The following is a 15,000-nucleotide window of genomic DNA, read 5'->3' on the forward strand; positions in this document are numbered from 1 at the left end:
TATGTATGTATATATATATATATATATATATATATATATATATATATATATATATATATATATATATATATATATGGGAGAATGTACGAAAAAACAACAACAGACGAGGACAGGTGGTGTAAATAACAAAAGGATGTATTAGTATGACGCTCAGGAATACGGAAAGTCTTTGACGTTTCGAGCTACGCTCTTCAACAGCAAAAAATACGGAGACAAGGAGAAAAACAGGGAGAAAAAAAATTGAATAGTGTTCAGTCAACGGTCAAATATATATATATAATATTTATATATATATATATATATATATATATATATATATATATATATATATATATATATATATATATATATATATATATATATATCAACAATGAAACTGAAATTAAATATGCAAAATTACTCAGAAGTTAAAATTCTAAACCGAAGGAGAACTTTAGAAACGCAAGCAGTAAAAATAAAAATGATTTAAAATATTAGAAAATATTTAATCCGTATCATGGTGTAGGGGCTTTCAGTGGTTTTAAGCTGTGCTTTCCCCTGCGTTCCCACAATTATGCAAATTTACACTAAAGCTAATACAACCAGGAAAAAAACGTATAGTACAAGCCTATATCTACGGAGAAAGTGGAATGTTAGTAAACTCCTAAATAAATCATTATGTAGACGTTCATCTACTAGGGTCTTTTATTTGACAGTAACTATACGCGTCCACTTTCTTGGCGCCTTCACAGTAAGTAGAAAAACAAGTGACACTACAACTGTTGTGGTCATTCAGATTCAGTGTTGTGTGCCTTAGTTTAATGTCTGCGTAGTACATCGATAGGCATTCAAAGAGATTTAGATAGTATTTCGAATATGCATGGGAATATGTATGTGTGTACAAAATTTTGTGCGTGTGAGTATTTTTAATGCATGCTGATATCAAGATGTGATAATGGGTTCCTACGGCCAGATTGTTTATATATATCTACTAGATCTTACATACGTATTATGCTAAGAAATCGTATCAGTCTTTGCGACTAACCTCATGTGACACAAGTGTGGGAATGCAAAAATAAATATAATTGTGTTTTTATATATTGTCACTGTATTTATATTAATATAATGGCCTTCATATTAACTGCGTATTTAAATAGTTGAATGTTTTCTTATATATCATTCTATTATAATGAACGAAGATGTTTATTTTTCGAAGTATGTTTATACACGCATAAATTACTAATATATTTCAAATGATGTATTAAATGAACTGAAAATAGTCCATACATTCTGTCTTACAAGTTTGATATAATCTTTGGTTAACCTGAGAATACGATTTATGAGTGAATTCGTTAATGTGGAAGAGGAGATGTTTCCATAATCTTATCAAGTCTTGTTCTAAATGATGGATATGACGGATTGTCTACTGTTGATTGATTCGTTGAACATTGGTATTTAGTACAACATTTGAAAGGTAACGAACAGAACTATAGAAAGATGCAGTTCTTTTGAGAAACTATTTGGAAAATAGAGTACTAGGCAGGGAAAAATGACCCTGGATAGGTTTTCAATAAATAATGTTTGTGTGCAACTTGCCAGCGTGTAGTATCAATAATCTATTTTACTGACCAGAATCATCAGTCTTGGGGGTTTATATTCACTTTCATAGCCAAGTACATTTGAATAACATGTAAATGAATCATAAGCTTCGATATACACATATTCAGAGTATCAAAATGTCAGCTATAAAAGAAAATGCCTCGTACGTCTAAAACCTTAATACAGTAAAGAGGAGTCCAGGTTCTACTAATGGTCGAAGTTTAACCTGCTTCAATGCTACGAAACCATTAAACTGAATCAAGATATATTAGTTCTTTCATTCTTTTTTATTTATCTTTTGTTTGTTTGCTCTTTTTATTACTTTGGTTGTTATTCTTTACCACTTCCCATGAATCATCAGAAGATACGATATCTGCAGATATATGATATTGAATTTTTGAAACGTTAATTTCAAATGATTTATTTTTTATTATCTCGTTCACGCTATTAGAAATTTTTTACCAAATATTTCGTAGAAGATACAACGCCAAAAAAATTGTTCAAATTAATATTCTTAATACTAACACGTTTTAAAAGTGAGAATTGTGGAAAAGATAGCAAATTCAATTAAAGTTACTTCATCCTTTATTTGCTTAAATATTACTTAAACACGTCAAACACAAATTTTGCTTCTTTTCTCTCCTCCTTTTACAAAATTCGAAATTTGATCATAAGAAAAAAGACTGAGAATTCATTGCTGTAAAGTAATGTTTATCTTTCAATTTAATATACCATTTTTGTTAAATGTATTCGTATTTCCTATATATATATATATATATATATATATATATATATATATATATATATATATATATATATATATATCCTGAAACGCGAATCTATTCTAACAACTATATTTAGGTTTGACTAAGTATCATTTCTACCCTCAATCTGTAACGTATTCAATTCTATGTATGTGTATTTGGGATATCATTTTAGTTTCCAGAACAAATGTTGATGTGTGAATCAATTTATGCTTTCCAAACATCTTTATGTCAACGGCTTTGTGCGCTTGACTAAATACATATTTTTGTTGCTTTTTTTCCATATATTTTCATTCAACAATTATTACAATTAAATAAATTTACTTACCCATAGGATGTCTGTGGTCCATGTGGTTTAACGTATGTATTCCCTGAATCCCATGGAACTGCAAAGGAGAAAAGGAGTTCTTTATAATTTATATTTCCGCAGAAATAGTAACAGAACTCTTTCTAGCGTAGTCACATGACGTAAATATTGAAAAGTAAATATTTAGGATTATAACTGATAAAGGGTTTTATAGAAAACAGAAAAGGGTAGAGGGTCGCAAAAGAAGTGGTGCATTGCATAGACAATAATTATTACCTTCGTTTTACATGTCGCTAAAGTACTAGTCTTGAATTGATAATTGATTAAACATGACAAAGACTATCGGAATCTATGGCGCGCTTTACACAATACCTATTCTTCTCAGAAATAAATATTAACAATATTAATCATATTTATAATAATAATAATAACCCTTTCTAATATAGGCACAAGGCCTGAAATTTTGAGGAAGGGGATAAGTCGATTACATCGACCTCAGTTCATAACTGGTAATTATTTCATCAACCCCAAAAGAATGAAAGGCAAAGTCGACTTCGGCAGAATCTGAACTCAGAACGTAGCGACGGGCGAAATACCGCTAAGCTTTTCGTCCAGTTCACCGCCTTCATCCTTAAACAACTCTTATTCAGGGACAGTTTGAGTGAGATAGGCTACTTGACCTGAAGAAGATTAACAGGGCCCCACCTCCAAGGTCATGCGTTGTTTATCTTGATACAAGGTCAACATGTTGCGCACATATCGTTATGATGCAAGTGTCTGGTGTACTCTTATCAGACGGTTCGTCACGATGGTTATATTGGGCTTCGTATATTTCTACCTCAGTGTCACTTTGATTGCAAGCATTGCTCAATAATAATAATCTTTTCTACTATAGGCTTAAGGCTTGAAATTTTGGAGTCAGTGGACAGTCGATTACATCGACCCCAGTGTTTCATTGGTACTTAATTTATTGACTCCGAAAAGTTAACCCCGGAGACATTTGAACTCTGAGGCAAAGACGGACGAAATGCCGTTCATCATCATCATCATTCCCACCATCATTATGCTCTCACTAATTTCATGCGAGTCATTACTACTTCATGAGTTAGCTCGTTCATGTTTTCAGATGTGAAAAGTAATGACTCATAGGCGAGTAGAATTGTGTTTGTATAAGACCTGTGTGTTACTTTGCTTTCTTGTTTCTGATGTAAAAGTAATGTTTCATCTGTTAGTTGTGTAGAATATGTGCAATGTGGTTTTTGTTCTTTTGTTTTGTTGGATGGTAATAGCGTTTTGTATTGTGTTTTTATGTAGATGATTGTATCATGCGATATTCTCATTATCATTTCTTCCTTTATTAATGAACACAGGGAACATCTACATAAATAATATTTACATTAAAATAGGCATTGGTATTTTCGAGGACCTAAGGTAAACAAAGTAACTGTAGCAAAATTTTGAATACCTCAGCAACTTCACGATTTACATAGAAAATTCATAGTTCCGCTTCACATTTAAAAAGTTACTGTAGAAGCGAAATCGTTTCTGCAGCCTTATACATCTGATAAATATGGGAAGTAAGATTAGTTCCAAGAGGCATTTCAGTCTCACCTTTGCTGCTATCATAAATGATACATGCGGAGGTGCAATGGCCCAATGGTTAGGGCAGCGGACTCGCGGTCATAGGATCGCGGTTTCGATTCCCAGACCGGGCGTTGTGAGTGTTTATTGAGCGAAAATACCTAAAGCTCTACGAGGCTCCGGCAGGGGATGGTGGCGAACCCTGCTGTACTCTTCCACCACAACTTTCTCTCACTCTTACTTCCTGTTTCTGTTGTGCCTGTAATTCAAAGGGTCAGCCTTGTCACACTGTGTCACGCTGAATATCACCGAGAACTACGTTAAGGGTACACGTGTCCGTGGAGTGCTCAGCCACTTGCACGTTAATTTCACGAGCAGGCTGTTCCGTTGATTGGGTCAACTGGAACCCTCGACGTCGTAAGCGATATATATTTAATCATTCTACCTCATAATCTCTGAAAAACTATTATATTAATTAAATATTTCAATAAATACTAGGATTAGACTTAGATAGATGGATTGTGCATTCGAAGGAACAACTTCATATAATGTTGTGACGCTGTTTGAGGGACATGAAATTCTAGAACTAATGACGAGGCATATGTACTATCTCCCAAGCTGCTAGTAATAGCAACTAAATAATGTTCAATTGAGAGTGAAAACATTTGACAGCCAGAGTTGGTCAGCCATATACATCGAAATGATTTCAAAATGGTTGCAGTTGCTATTGCTGTTGCTGCTATTGTTGTGGGGTTGCTTAACCTCAGGTCAATCATGATTGATCAGTCGCGTATGATCAAAGGTAAGCCAGCCGTGAAGGTCTCGTTTGTTAATCAGATAGAGAGTATGTAGAAACACATTATCCTATGTATCGTTTACTTTAAAGACAATAGATCATGATCCGAAGGAAATGAGGCTATTTTTTATAGCAGGTCGAATATGTAGACACACCGTCGTTGGCGTAATTTTAAATGGTTACTCGGGTGTTAGTGATATTGGAGGAAATAAAGATGTTGTAGCTTTGGTAGAACAGTCAAAATAAAAAAAAATTAAAAAAACAGAAAGAAAACGATAAAGATGGAGCTTTTTCTTTGATTGATGACTGGATGATACGACCGAATTATACATGCAAAACTATGAATAGAGCGAAACGTTGCATGAACTCTAAACTCGAATAGTTGATACAGTGCGTTGTGGTAGGTTCGGCGAATGTTATCAAATGCGCTAATTCTTTTTATTGATTCCAATAATGTTATTTTAATGAATTAAGTACACACGCTCCAACAGCCATGTAAACAAAGATATATAGTTGTGTACATAAGTATAAATGTGTGTGTGTGTGTGTATACATATATATTTATATATATATAGAGAGAGAGAGAGGGGGGGAAGAAGAGAGAGAGAGAAAAAGAGACAGACATACAGAGATACAGAGAAAGAAATCCGACAATATACACATAGTAGTGTGTGTTTGCAAAGGGATATATGAAAACATATCTATATTTCTATATATATATATCTGTATATGCGTGTGCTTGCATATCATATATATATATATATATATATATATATATATATATATATATATATATATATATATATACATATATACATAATTACATTTTCACTAAAACATTTGTGTGGCTATATAAACATGTATCTGTTTATATTAGATTTAGGTAAGTTTTATTAACTCCCGCAAATATATCGCAATCCTCACTTTATTTTCTATAGAGTCTGAAAATAAATGTTCACAATTCAACAGGAATGGGATGATGGTACCACTGTATATATTGCTATTCATAGCTGCCTTCCTCCTACAATGTGATATTTCGAGTTTTAAAAAGCTTACTCTGTGTACATTCCGTTATTATTCACACCAAACGCCTACATCTCTAGCTAGTAAATATATCCACGCTATGAATTAGATGAATGATATTCAGACTAAAATGTTTTTTTCCTGTCAGTTGCCGTTGGTTTTTTCATATATCATCAAAGCACACGCTCCGCAATAAGTACCATTGAAAATATTTTGAGATCCCTTTGCGCTTTTATTAAAAAAAATTAAGGCTTTTTTTTTTTTCTTCATATAATGAATTTTTATCATAATTCTCAATGCCCCATAAAATGAATTTTTATTTAAGAAGGGAAACAAGGTCAGAAATTTATTCAGCATGGCAATGGCCTTATGTTATGGTGATGCTTCTCTATCAATAGAATTAATAGCAGATGTGATGCAGAATAAAATAACCAAGGTGGGTTTTTCCACTATTGGTTCTGCCATATCGACAATTGAAGGAGGAAAAAAAACTATGAGCGGGAGGTGTTAGCTGCTACAACAGCAAAAAAAAAAGTCACAATGAGCGAGTTACGATGCAAAGATCCAAACGGCTCTCTGAGTGTTTTCTCTAAATGTTAAATTGCACAAGCGCGCGCGCAAATTTTTGTGTGTTTGTGTAGTCAGGCACTGTTGTTAATCTACAGTGAATAAATTGCCTCAACACTTATTTTTACCAAGAACATCTACATGATCAAGCAGTGCTCAAGCATAGTCTTGGTTGCGACAGTCAAATACACATAAGAATCATGTTATGTTTAAAATTAAAAACAAAACGTATGAGATTACATGATGGTAAGTGATTCATTAATGCTATTCCTTTCTTCCTTATGTAAAACCAAGTTTCTCAACTATGCATAGTGTTCGAATCAAGACTTCGACGGTTTCTTTTCTTTTCTGCCTTTTTTTTTCTTTTCTTTGTCGTCAATCATACTGCATGATTCTTACACCACCCGTCCTCGTGAATTTTATATTTTCAATAGAGAGTGGACACAGGGGTAATTCTGTATTGCAGTACTACGTGGACTCAGCTACGTTGACCACGTATTACTGCCAACAGCGTATACCGTGCCAGTAAACTACACAGTAACTCCGATCAAGTGACGTTACTGAGGAGAAAGGAAAAGGTTCTCTAAGGAGCGGAGAGATCTGTGTAAACTGAAAAGAGGATGGACAAATTACTATATTTAATAAAATTAACATCGTTCAAGTATTTGAAGTTATCCATCATCATGGCAAATATAGAATAATACGCATGCATTTCATCTTATCTGAGGGGCAGTAAAAACGGTATTTCGTCTGTCTTTACGTTCTGAGTTCAAATTCCGCCGAGGTCGACTTTGCCTTTCATCCTTTCGGGGTCGATAAATTAAGTACCAGTTATGCACTGGGTCGATGTAATCGACTGGCCCCCTCCCTCAAAATGTTAAGCCTTGTGCCTAGAGTAGAAAAGATTATTATTATTATTATTATTATTATTATTATTATTATTATTATTATTATTATTATTGTTGTTGTTGTTTTTGTTGTTGTTGTTGTTATAAAAAGCGGTGAACCGGCAGAATCGTTAGCACGCCGAACAAAATTCTTAGCGGCATTTCACCGGTCTTCACGTTTTCAACACAAATGCTGCTGGGTTCGACATTGCCTTTAATTTTTCCGAGGTCGATGAAATAAGTACTCATGAGTGATGAGGTCAATGTAATCGACATCTTCTCTCTACCCCAAAATTGCTGGCCTTGCACCAAAATTTATGATGATTCTCGTCATTATTATTATTGTTGCTGTTGTTGGTTAATTGGGGACTTGTCCATTCGAGAAGCATTAGCCTACGTTCAATCTTACTACGTCTGCACCCAAACAAGACACAGGTAAAGACCGACTGTCATATTTACAAGATTTTATCCTATGATTAAGAGCAATTCACGTTTTATGGGAAACAGAATATTCCAGGACACTCAAGTCGATTCGTTTAAAGTTGTTTTATAATGAAACTTCTTGTTTATATAATCATTTATCGCCAATGATTTTTTATTATTATTACAGAGTCACGTACACAGAAACACGTTCTGAAAACATTTCATTATTTTCGATGAAGTCATTCAGATAATTTTTATTGTTTTGTTTTTGGTCGGTATAGATGGTCAGTAATTAGATTCTATATACTGCAATACCATTTTGTAATCATACTTCATAAATATTCGCCTCACTCTTCTGCAATAATTACAACGTATTTTCTTCAACAGGTTTTCTCATGCTGTATCAGCTCATCTCTCTCGTATCCTATCCCGAAACTTACACACACACACACACACACACACACACACACACACACACACACACACACACACACACACACACACACAAACTCACACATACAAACACACACACACACACACACACACACACACACACATACGTACGTTTCTTAAAGTCGAATTATTGAGGAGTACTTAGCACATGTAGAAAATGTAATTTTGCTATTGAAACGGTATCTGGGAGTTTCTCTAGGAATTAGAGTTCCACTCCACTGCGATCTTCGGACAAATCACTTTCGCCTGAAGATCGCCGTTCTGTGAAACTCCAGTCGCGAAAGAAAATCTCCACTTGAGTTTCAAGGAAAAGAACAATACATATGTATATATATATATATATATATATATATATATATATATATATATATATATATATATATATATATATATATATATATATATATATATATATATATATATATATATATATATATATATATATATATATATATATATATATATATGTATGTATACACACACAAACAATTATAACATTTACATACGACACACGCTCACACTTTTGCACACACGTGCGCACACGCAAATATGTGTCTCTAATTCTTCGAAACGCTTGGTTTAGAATAATGGCAGCTGATGAAGGAAATATTCTCTATGTGGCCTGTTTGTTTTCTGCGCTCAGATTATGTTCTGTTTTTCATTTTTTGCACGTTTTTTTGCAACGTCAATATACCCAGATATGCATCTATATATACATGTAGATGTAGGTATGTACATACATGTACGTATATATGCATATACTCACATATTATTTGTATTATTATTATTATTATTATATATATATATATATATATATATATATATATGAAAAATGCTACTCCTATCAAAACTTGCATTCAGGAAACCGTCAAAACACAAGGACACAGCCGGTGGGTAGAAATGCCCCCCCCCCCACTACATTAGACTGTTCAATGAAAGCAACTTTCCCTGTTTTTGTTGCAAGATCTTGAAAGAAACCAGTATTACATACTGGTTCACCAGTATTACCTATATATACACCTATCTATTACACGATAATAAATAAGTAAATAAATAAGGAACAGTTTACTCAATTTTTTAGAAATGAAACTGGAAACATGGAGTAAGGGTTAATGTTGAAGACAAAATACTAAGGTTAAAATAATAATATGAAGCTTTTTTTTTTAGAATCTTAAAAAAAAAGCTGGTTGTAATTAAAAAATTATATATATTCAGAATTAAAAATGAAATTAAAAATCATTAAACATTCCGAAAAATCTTAAAAGTTAAAAATCAAAATCAAAAGTTAGATACTCAAATGTAAAATTAACGTTAAAATTAAAATTTAATCACGTATTGAAAAAATTCTTTTTAAAAATAATTCCAAGTTTATAAAAAAAATATAGAAGAAAAATTTAAAAAATTTAAAAAAACGAAAATAAAGACTAAAAATAAAAATTTAGATATTAAAAAAAAAAATTATTCAAAAATTCAAAAATTAAGAATAAAAAGAATTATAAAGTAAAAATGTAAGATTTAAAAATAGGAATTGGAAAATTTAAAACTCGAAATTTTTTTTTAAATGAAAGCTTAAAATTTTATTAAAAAATTAACTTTCACTTAACGGTAGATATTAAAAAATGAAAAATAAAAGATTAAAAATAAAATGAAGTAAAACGAAATATGAAATTGAAATGATTTAAGCCTTAAGAGGAGCGGCATAAAATATATACGTATACTACATACACACACCAGCAAACGCACATATGTGTGCGTTTGGGTGTGTGTGTAAACTATATATATAAAAGGAAAATGCACACAGTTTACATAGTCTCAATATATATTTTTAATATATTTTATAAGTGAACGAGCATTGTGTTTGTCGGCCGGTTTCGCTTTCGCTAATCATGACATTGTTATTATTATAATTTTGTATTTTCGTAAGAAGATTTTTGTCCATGTTCTTGCATGAAATTTGGTGAATGAATCACCAAGTAGAAAAATCTAAGGGGTGGGGTAATTAGTGATCGTTATTGTTCGGGATAGAGGAAGTGATTGCTCTTGGCGGGGGAGTGAGGATAAACAAATATACAAAAACTCAAAGCTAAAGTTGCGAGATGAAATGTGTACAGTGATGGGTGTGTGATCACGATATATATATATATATATATATATATATATATATATATATATATATATATATATATATATATGTGTGTGTGTGTGTGTGTGTGTGTGTGTGTGTGTGTGTGTGTGTGTGTGTGTATATATATATATATATATATGGATACATTCACATACAAGCTATATAAACGTGTCATAAGTACAAGAAACTCATTCACAGCCAGAATTCCTCCTTTAGAATTTGGAGGAAGCCAAAAGTCCCGGACCCATATATGGGACTTAAAAGACAGCCAGCTATACCATGAAATTGAAAGCACAATCCTCATGCCAACGGCAGCAGTAAGTGCAGTGTTTGCAACACAGAAAGGTTGCTCATCTTGACGGGCTTACTGGGTCACATGACGTATCTAATGCCAAAAACTAAAACTCTTGATAGCTAGCCGTATGTCATTACACACCTGTTGGTCCATTCTCTGCAATATTTTTTCTACCCTCTGATCGCATACCCGTTGAATTTGGGTTTACTTCTATATTAGCCTTTTATGTTTCAGATATTAATATTATTGTAATGTTATTATAAGTTCGAATACGCTTGAGGCACGTTCGAACAAACTACTCAGTGCGTTTTGTTACGGAAAATATAGTAGCTTGTTCACCGGCTCGAACGTGCCTCACGTGCATTTTCCTTATCACTGCTTAGCGCTCACCCTCTGTAGTTAATATTTTTATATGTTTATAGATATTGTATTTTTATATTTTTATATTTTTTGTTGTGTGCTTGCTCTTATGGTATATGTTAATATCAAGAGGTATAGGCATTTACATTTTAGTGGTCGAACCCCGACCCGTAGAAGAAAAGAAATAAACTTTCAGCTGACCTAGGTGAGTGGCTTCATCGGGGAATCAACCAATTGGAACGCTGAACGGCTGTCAGACAAAAACAAGTTACCAAGACCTTTGAACAAAACAAAGGACGTATGCAAAAAATAAATCACCTTAAGCACTGGATCACTACTGGTTAAAGAGGAAGTAATCAAAATAATCGATAAAAAAAAGACGTCGCCAGGATGTCGACCAAACAGAACGCTGGACAAATGCCAAACCAGATATGTGACCAGAGGCAGCCAGCCGGGAGGACAAAAAAAGAGATATCATTAAATTTATTGGAATCAGAACTTGGACCTATATCTTAGGAGTTTATACATACAAAGCAATTTTATCTTAAAACAGCTCCTACCAGCAAAAGCATGGGCGAAGAATCCTCCTTCATGCATTACAAAAGAAATAGTAAATATTTTATTTACTTTCCCTTCTTTTACAGTTCTAAAATTTCGTCATATCCAGTTGCTAATAATATTCAATATTATTGAACTTTCAATCATGTGAAACTGTTACGAAATTCATTGAATATTTCAGCTTTTGATGTCTATCTCTGAAATTTATTGAATATTGGAATTTATATGATCATTTGACTTTTTAAGCCTGTTTTTCCGAATTTTCCCTTGTAACTTCAAACCCTCTCGAAACATTTTTATTTACCGTTGACTATCGCTGGTGCTCAGCATGACCTCAGCTCTCGAGCTGAAGCTAATAAAGAATAAAGGAGGCTAGTAAAGGATAGAGGATAAATGAAAAAAAATAATTGTGAAATCTGTTTGGTATTTCAATAAATTTGTTACAAAATCTAAAAACGACAACCTGTTTTAAAACTTAGATGCATTTTCAATTTTCAAACCAATTATCGTATATTCTTTCCTGCGTGTGAATACACTTCTTTCTCCCCATACATACATACATACATACATACATACATACATACATATACGTATATATGGGACTAGTTCTTCTGTCCCAGTGAGAGATCGCGAATTCATAAAAAAAGGAAAAAATAATGCTAATTTTCATTCTGATGAACTAAGTTTTTTCGTTAGCTTCTAGAATCCTTCTTTTGAGCTAAACTTTTTGAGAAACCCTAACAATTTTATGTAATTACCTGTCTACCATTAAAAAAATAACAATATCTAGCATCTAATTATACTGAATATTTGAAGTTCTGATCACGGTAGTGGAAGCAGCTGAGTTAATTTATTATATTGGTGTGTTGCAAAATTCCTGTCATCATTATCACTAATTTCCTGACACATCATTATCACTAATTTCCTGACACATACACAGCTACCATGCATCTAATAATGTATGGTAGCTGTGTAGTAAGAAGCTTGCTTCCCAGTCGCATGGTTCCAGGTTCAGTTCCATTGCGTAACAGCTAGGGTTCAGGCCGACCAACGCATTTTGAGTAGATTTGGTAGGCGGAAACTGAAAGGAGGCCGTCGTATATATATATATATATATATATATATATATATGTACGTACGTATGTATTTGTGTGTCTGTGTTTGCCCCACCACCACCATCGCTTGACAACCGATGCTGGTGTGTAAAGGTGGTGCGTCAGTATGGCCGCAGTCAAATGACGGAAACAAGTAAAAGTGTAAAAGAGTAAATATATATATATATGTGTGTGTGTGTGTGTGTGTATGCCTATATATATGTACCTATGTACTTATGTATATATACATATATGTATACATATGTACATGTGTTTATATATATATGTACTATTTACTTATTGCCCACAAGGGTCTAAACATAGAGGGGGACAAACAAAGACAGACAAAGGGATTAAGTCGATTACATCGACCCCAGTGCGTAACTGGTACTTAATTTATCGACCACGAAAGGATGAACGGGAAAGTCGACCTCGGCGTAATTTGAACTCAGAACGTGACGTCAGACGAAATACCGCTAAGCATTTCGCCCAGTTCGCTAACGTTTCTGCCAGCTCGCCGCCTTAAATATATACATGTACATGTATGTATATATGTATACAAATATATAAATACATATACGTATAAATACATAATATTCGTGGATTCACACAAAATTATACACGAATACAAGTGTTCGTGTATGCCTGAGCGTGTATATGTAAGTACCTTGTGTATGAGTGTGCATGGGTGAATGCTGTTATGCAGGGAGTGCGCATGCACGTTTGTGCGTGTCTACATAAAACTGCAAACGCAGCAAAATTCACTCCTGTATGATGACGGCGAGACCGATGGACATATTTTTGCGTGAGCGTGTTATGGTGATTAAGACAACAGATGACTATCATCACCATCACGAGAAATTCTGATATACTATACAAAGACATCTAATAAAAATCATTATTATAAAAGAATTAATAGGATATGCTTCCCAGTTATATTTCCATTAATACAGCAAACAATTCTCTCTGTCAGTTTAATTTGCTATAATTTTAAAATGTCATCAACAAGCTCTAAAACTTTCTCTACTACGACTACTACTACTACCACTACTATTACTACTACTACTACTACAAATAGTAACAATAATAAGAATAATCCTTTCTACTAAAAGCACAAAGCTTGAAATTTGGGGGGAGGGGGAGTCAATCGATTAGATCGACATCAGTACGTAACTGGTACTTAATTTATCGAACCCGAAAGGATGAAAGGCAAAGTCGACCTCGGCGGAATTTGAACTCAGAACGTAGCGACGGGCGAAATACCGCTAAGCATTTCGGCTAGCGTCCTAACGATTCTGCCAGCTCGCCACCTTAATAATAATAATAATAATAATAATAATAATAATAATAATAATAATAATAATAATAATATTAATAATAATAATAATAATAATAATAATAATAATAATAATAATAATAATAATAATAATAAGACTAGAACAGCAACGGACTAGAACTAAAACTAGACTAGAAACAAACTAAAACTAGAACAGCAACGGACCATGATAAAACGATGGCAAGAAAAGCCCCTACATGGTAAATACTGGGCTAAACTAAATGCGAAAGAAATAGACAGAGAAAAATCCCAGCAATGGCTGAGAAGCTCAGGACTCAAAGCAGAGACTGAAGGATTTTTAATTGCTGCACAAGACCAGAGCCTCCCCACCAGAAATTACCAAAAACACATAATAAAAAGAAATATAACAAGTAACTGTAGAATATGTGGAGATCGACAAGAAACAATAAATCATATTATCTCTGGCTGCCCAGTCCTGGCTAAGAAGGAATATATTCACAGACACGACAGAGCTGGGACCTATATACACTGGAAGCTATGCCAACACTGGAATAACAACAGAAAAAAGATGGTATAAACACACGCCAGAAAAGGTCACAGAAAACGAGAAAGCAACCATACTCTGGGATATGCCAATACACACAGATAGAGAAATTAAGGCAAACAGACCAGATATAGTTGTCAAAGATCATGAAGAAAAAAAAATGCTTTCTAATTGATGTATCAATACCAGCAGATGACAACGTTTCTCTAAAAGAAATGGATAAACTTTCAAAATACAAAGACCTGGGAATAGAGATAACTCGAATGTGGAGTCTAAAAACAGAAACAATTCCTATCATAGTAGGTGCCTTAGGTATAATAAAAAAATATTCAGACAAATACATAACAA

The 15,000-nt window shown here is 33.3% G+C and overlaps 1 protein-coding gene across 8 annotated transcripts in view; it reads right to left on the reverse strand.

Moving 5' to 3' along the window:
* Positions 1-15,000, reverse strand: part of LOC106868399 (peroxisome proliferator-activated receptor delta) — a 609,065-nt gene that overhangs the window by 340,681 nt on the left and 253,384 nt on the right. For all 8 annotated transcript variants that reach the window (XM_089363336.1, XM_089363322.1, XM_089363325.1 and 5 more), the window contains exon 2: positions 2,671-2,728. In XM_089363336.1, the coding sequence (XP_089219462.1) occupies positions 2,671-2,728 (58 nt within the window). The remainder of the gene's footprint in view (positions 1-2,670; positions 2,729-15,000) is intronic.

The sequence above is a fragment of the Octopus bimaculoides genome, chromosome 1 (assembly GCF_046866305.1).
Source record: "Octopus bimaculoides isolate indiv1 chromosome 1, ASM4686630v1, whole genome shotgun sequence".
Lineage (NCBI taxonomy): Eukaryota > Metazoa > Mollusca > Cephalopoda > Octopoda > Octopodidae > Octopus > Octopus bimaculoides.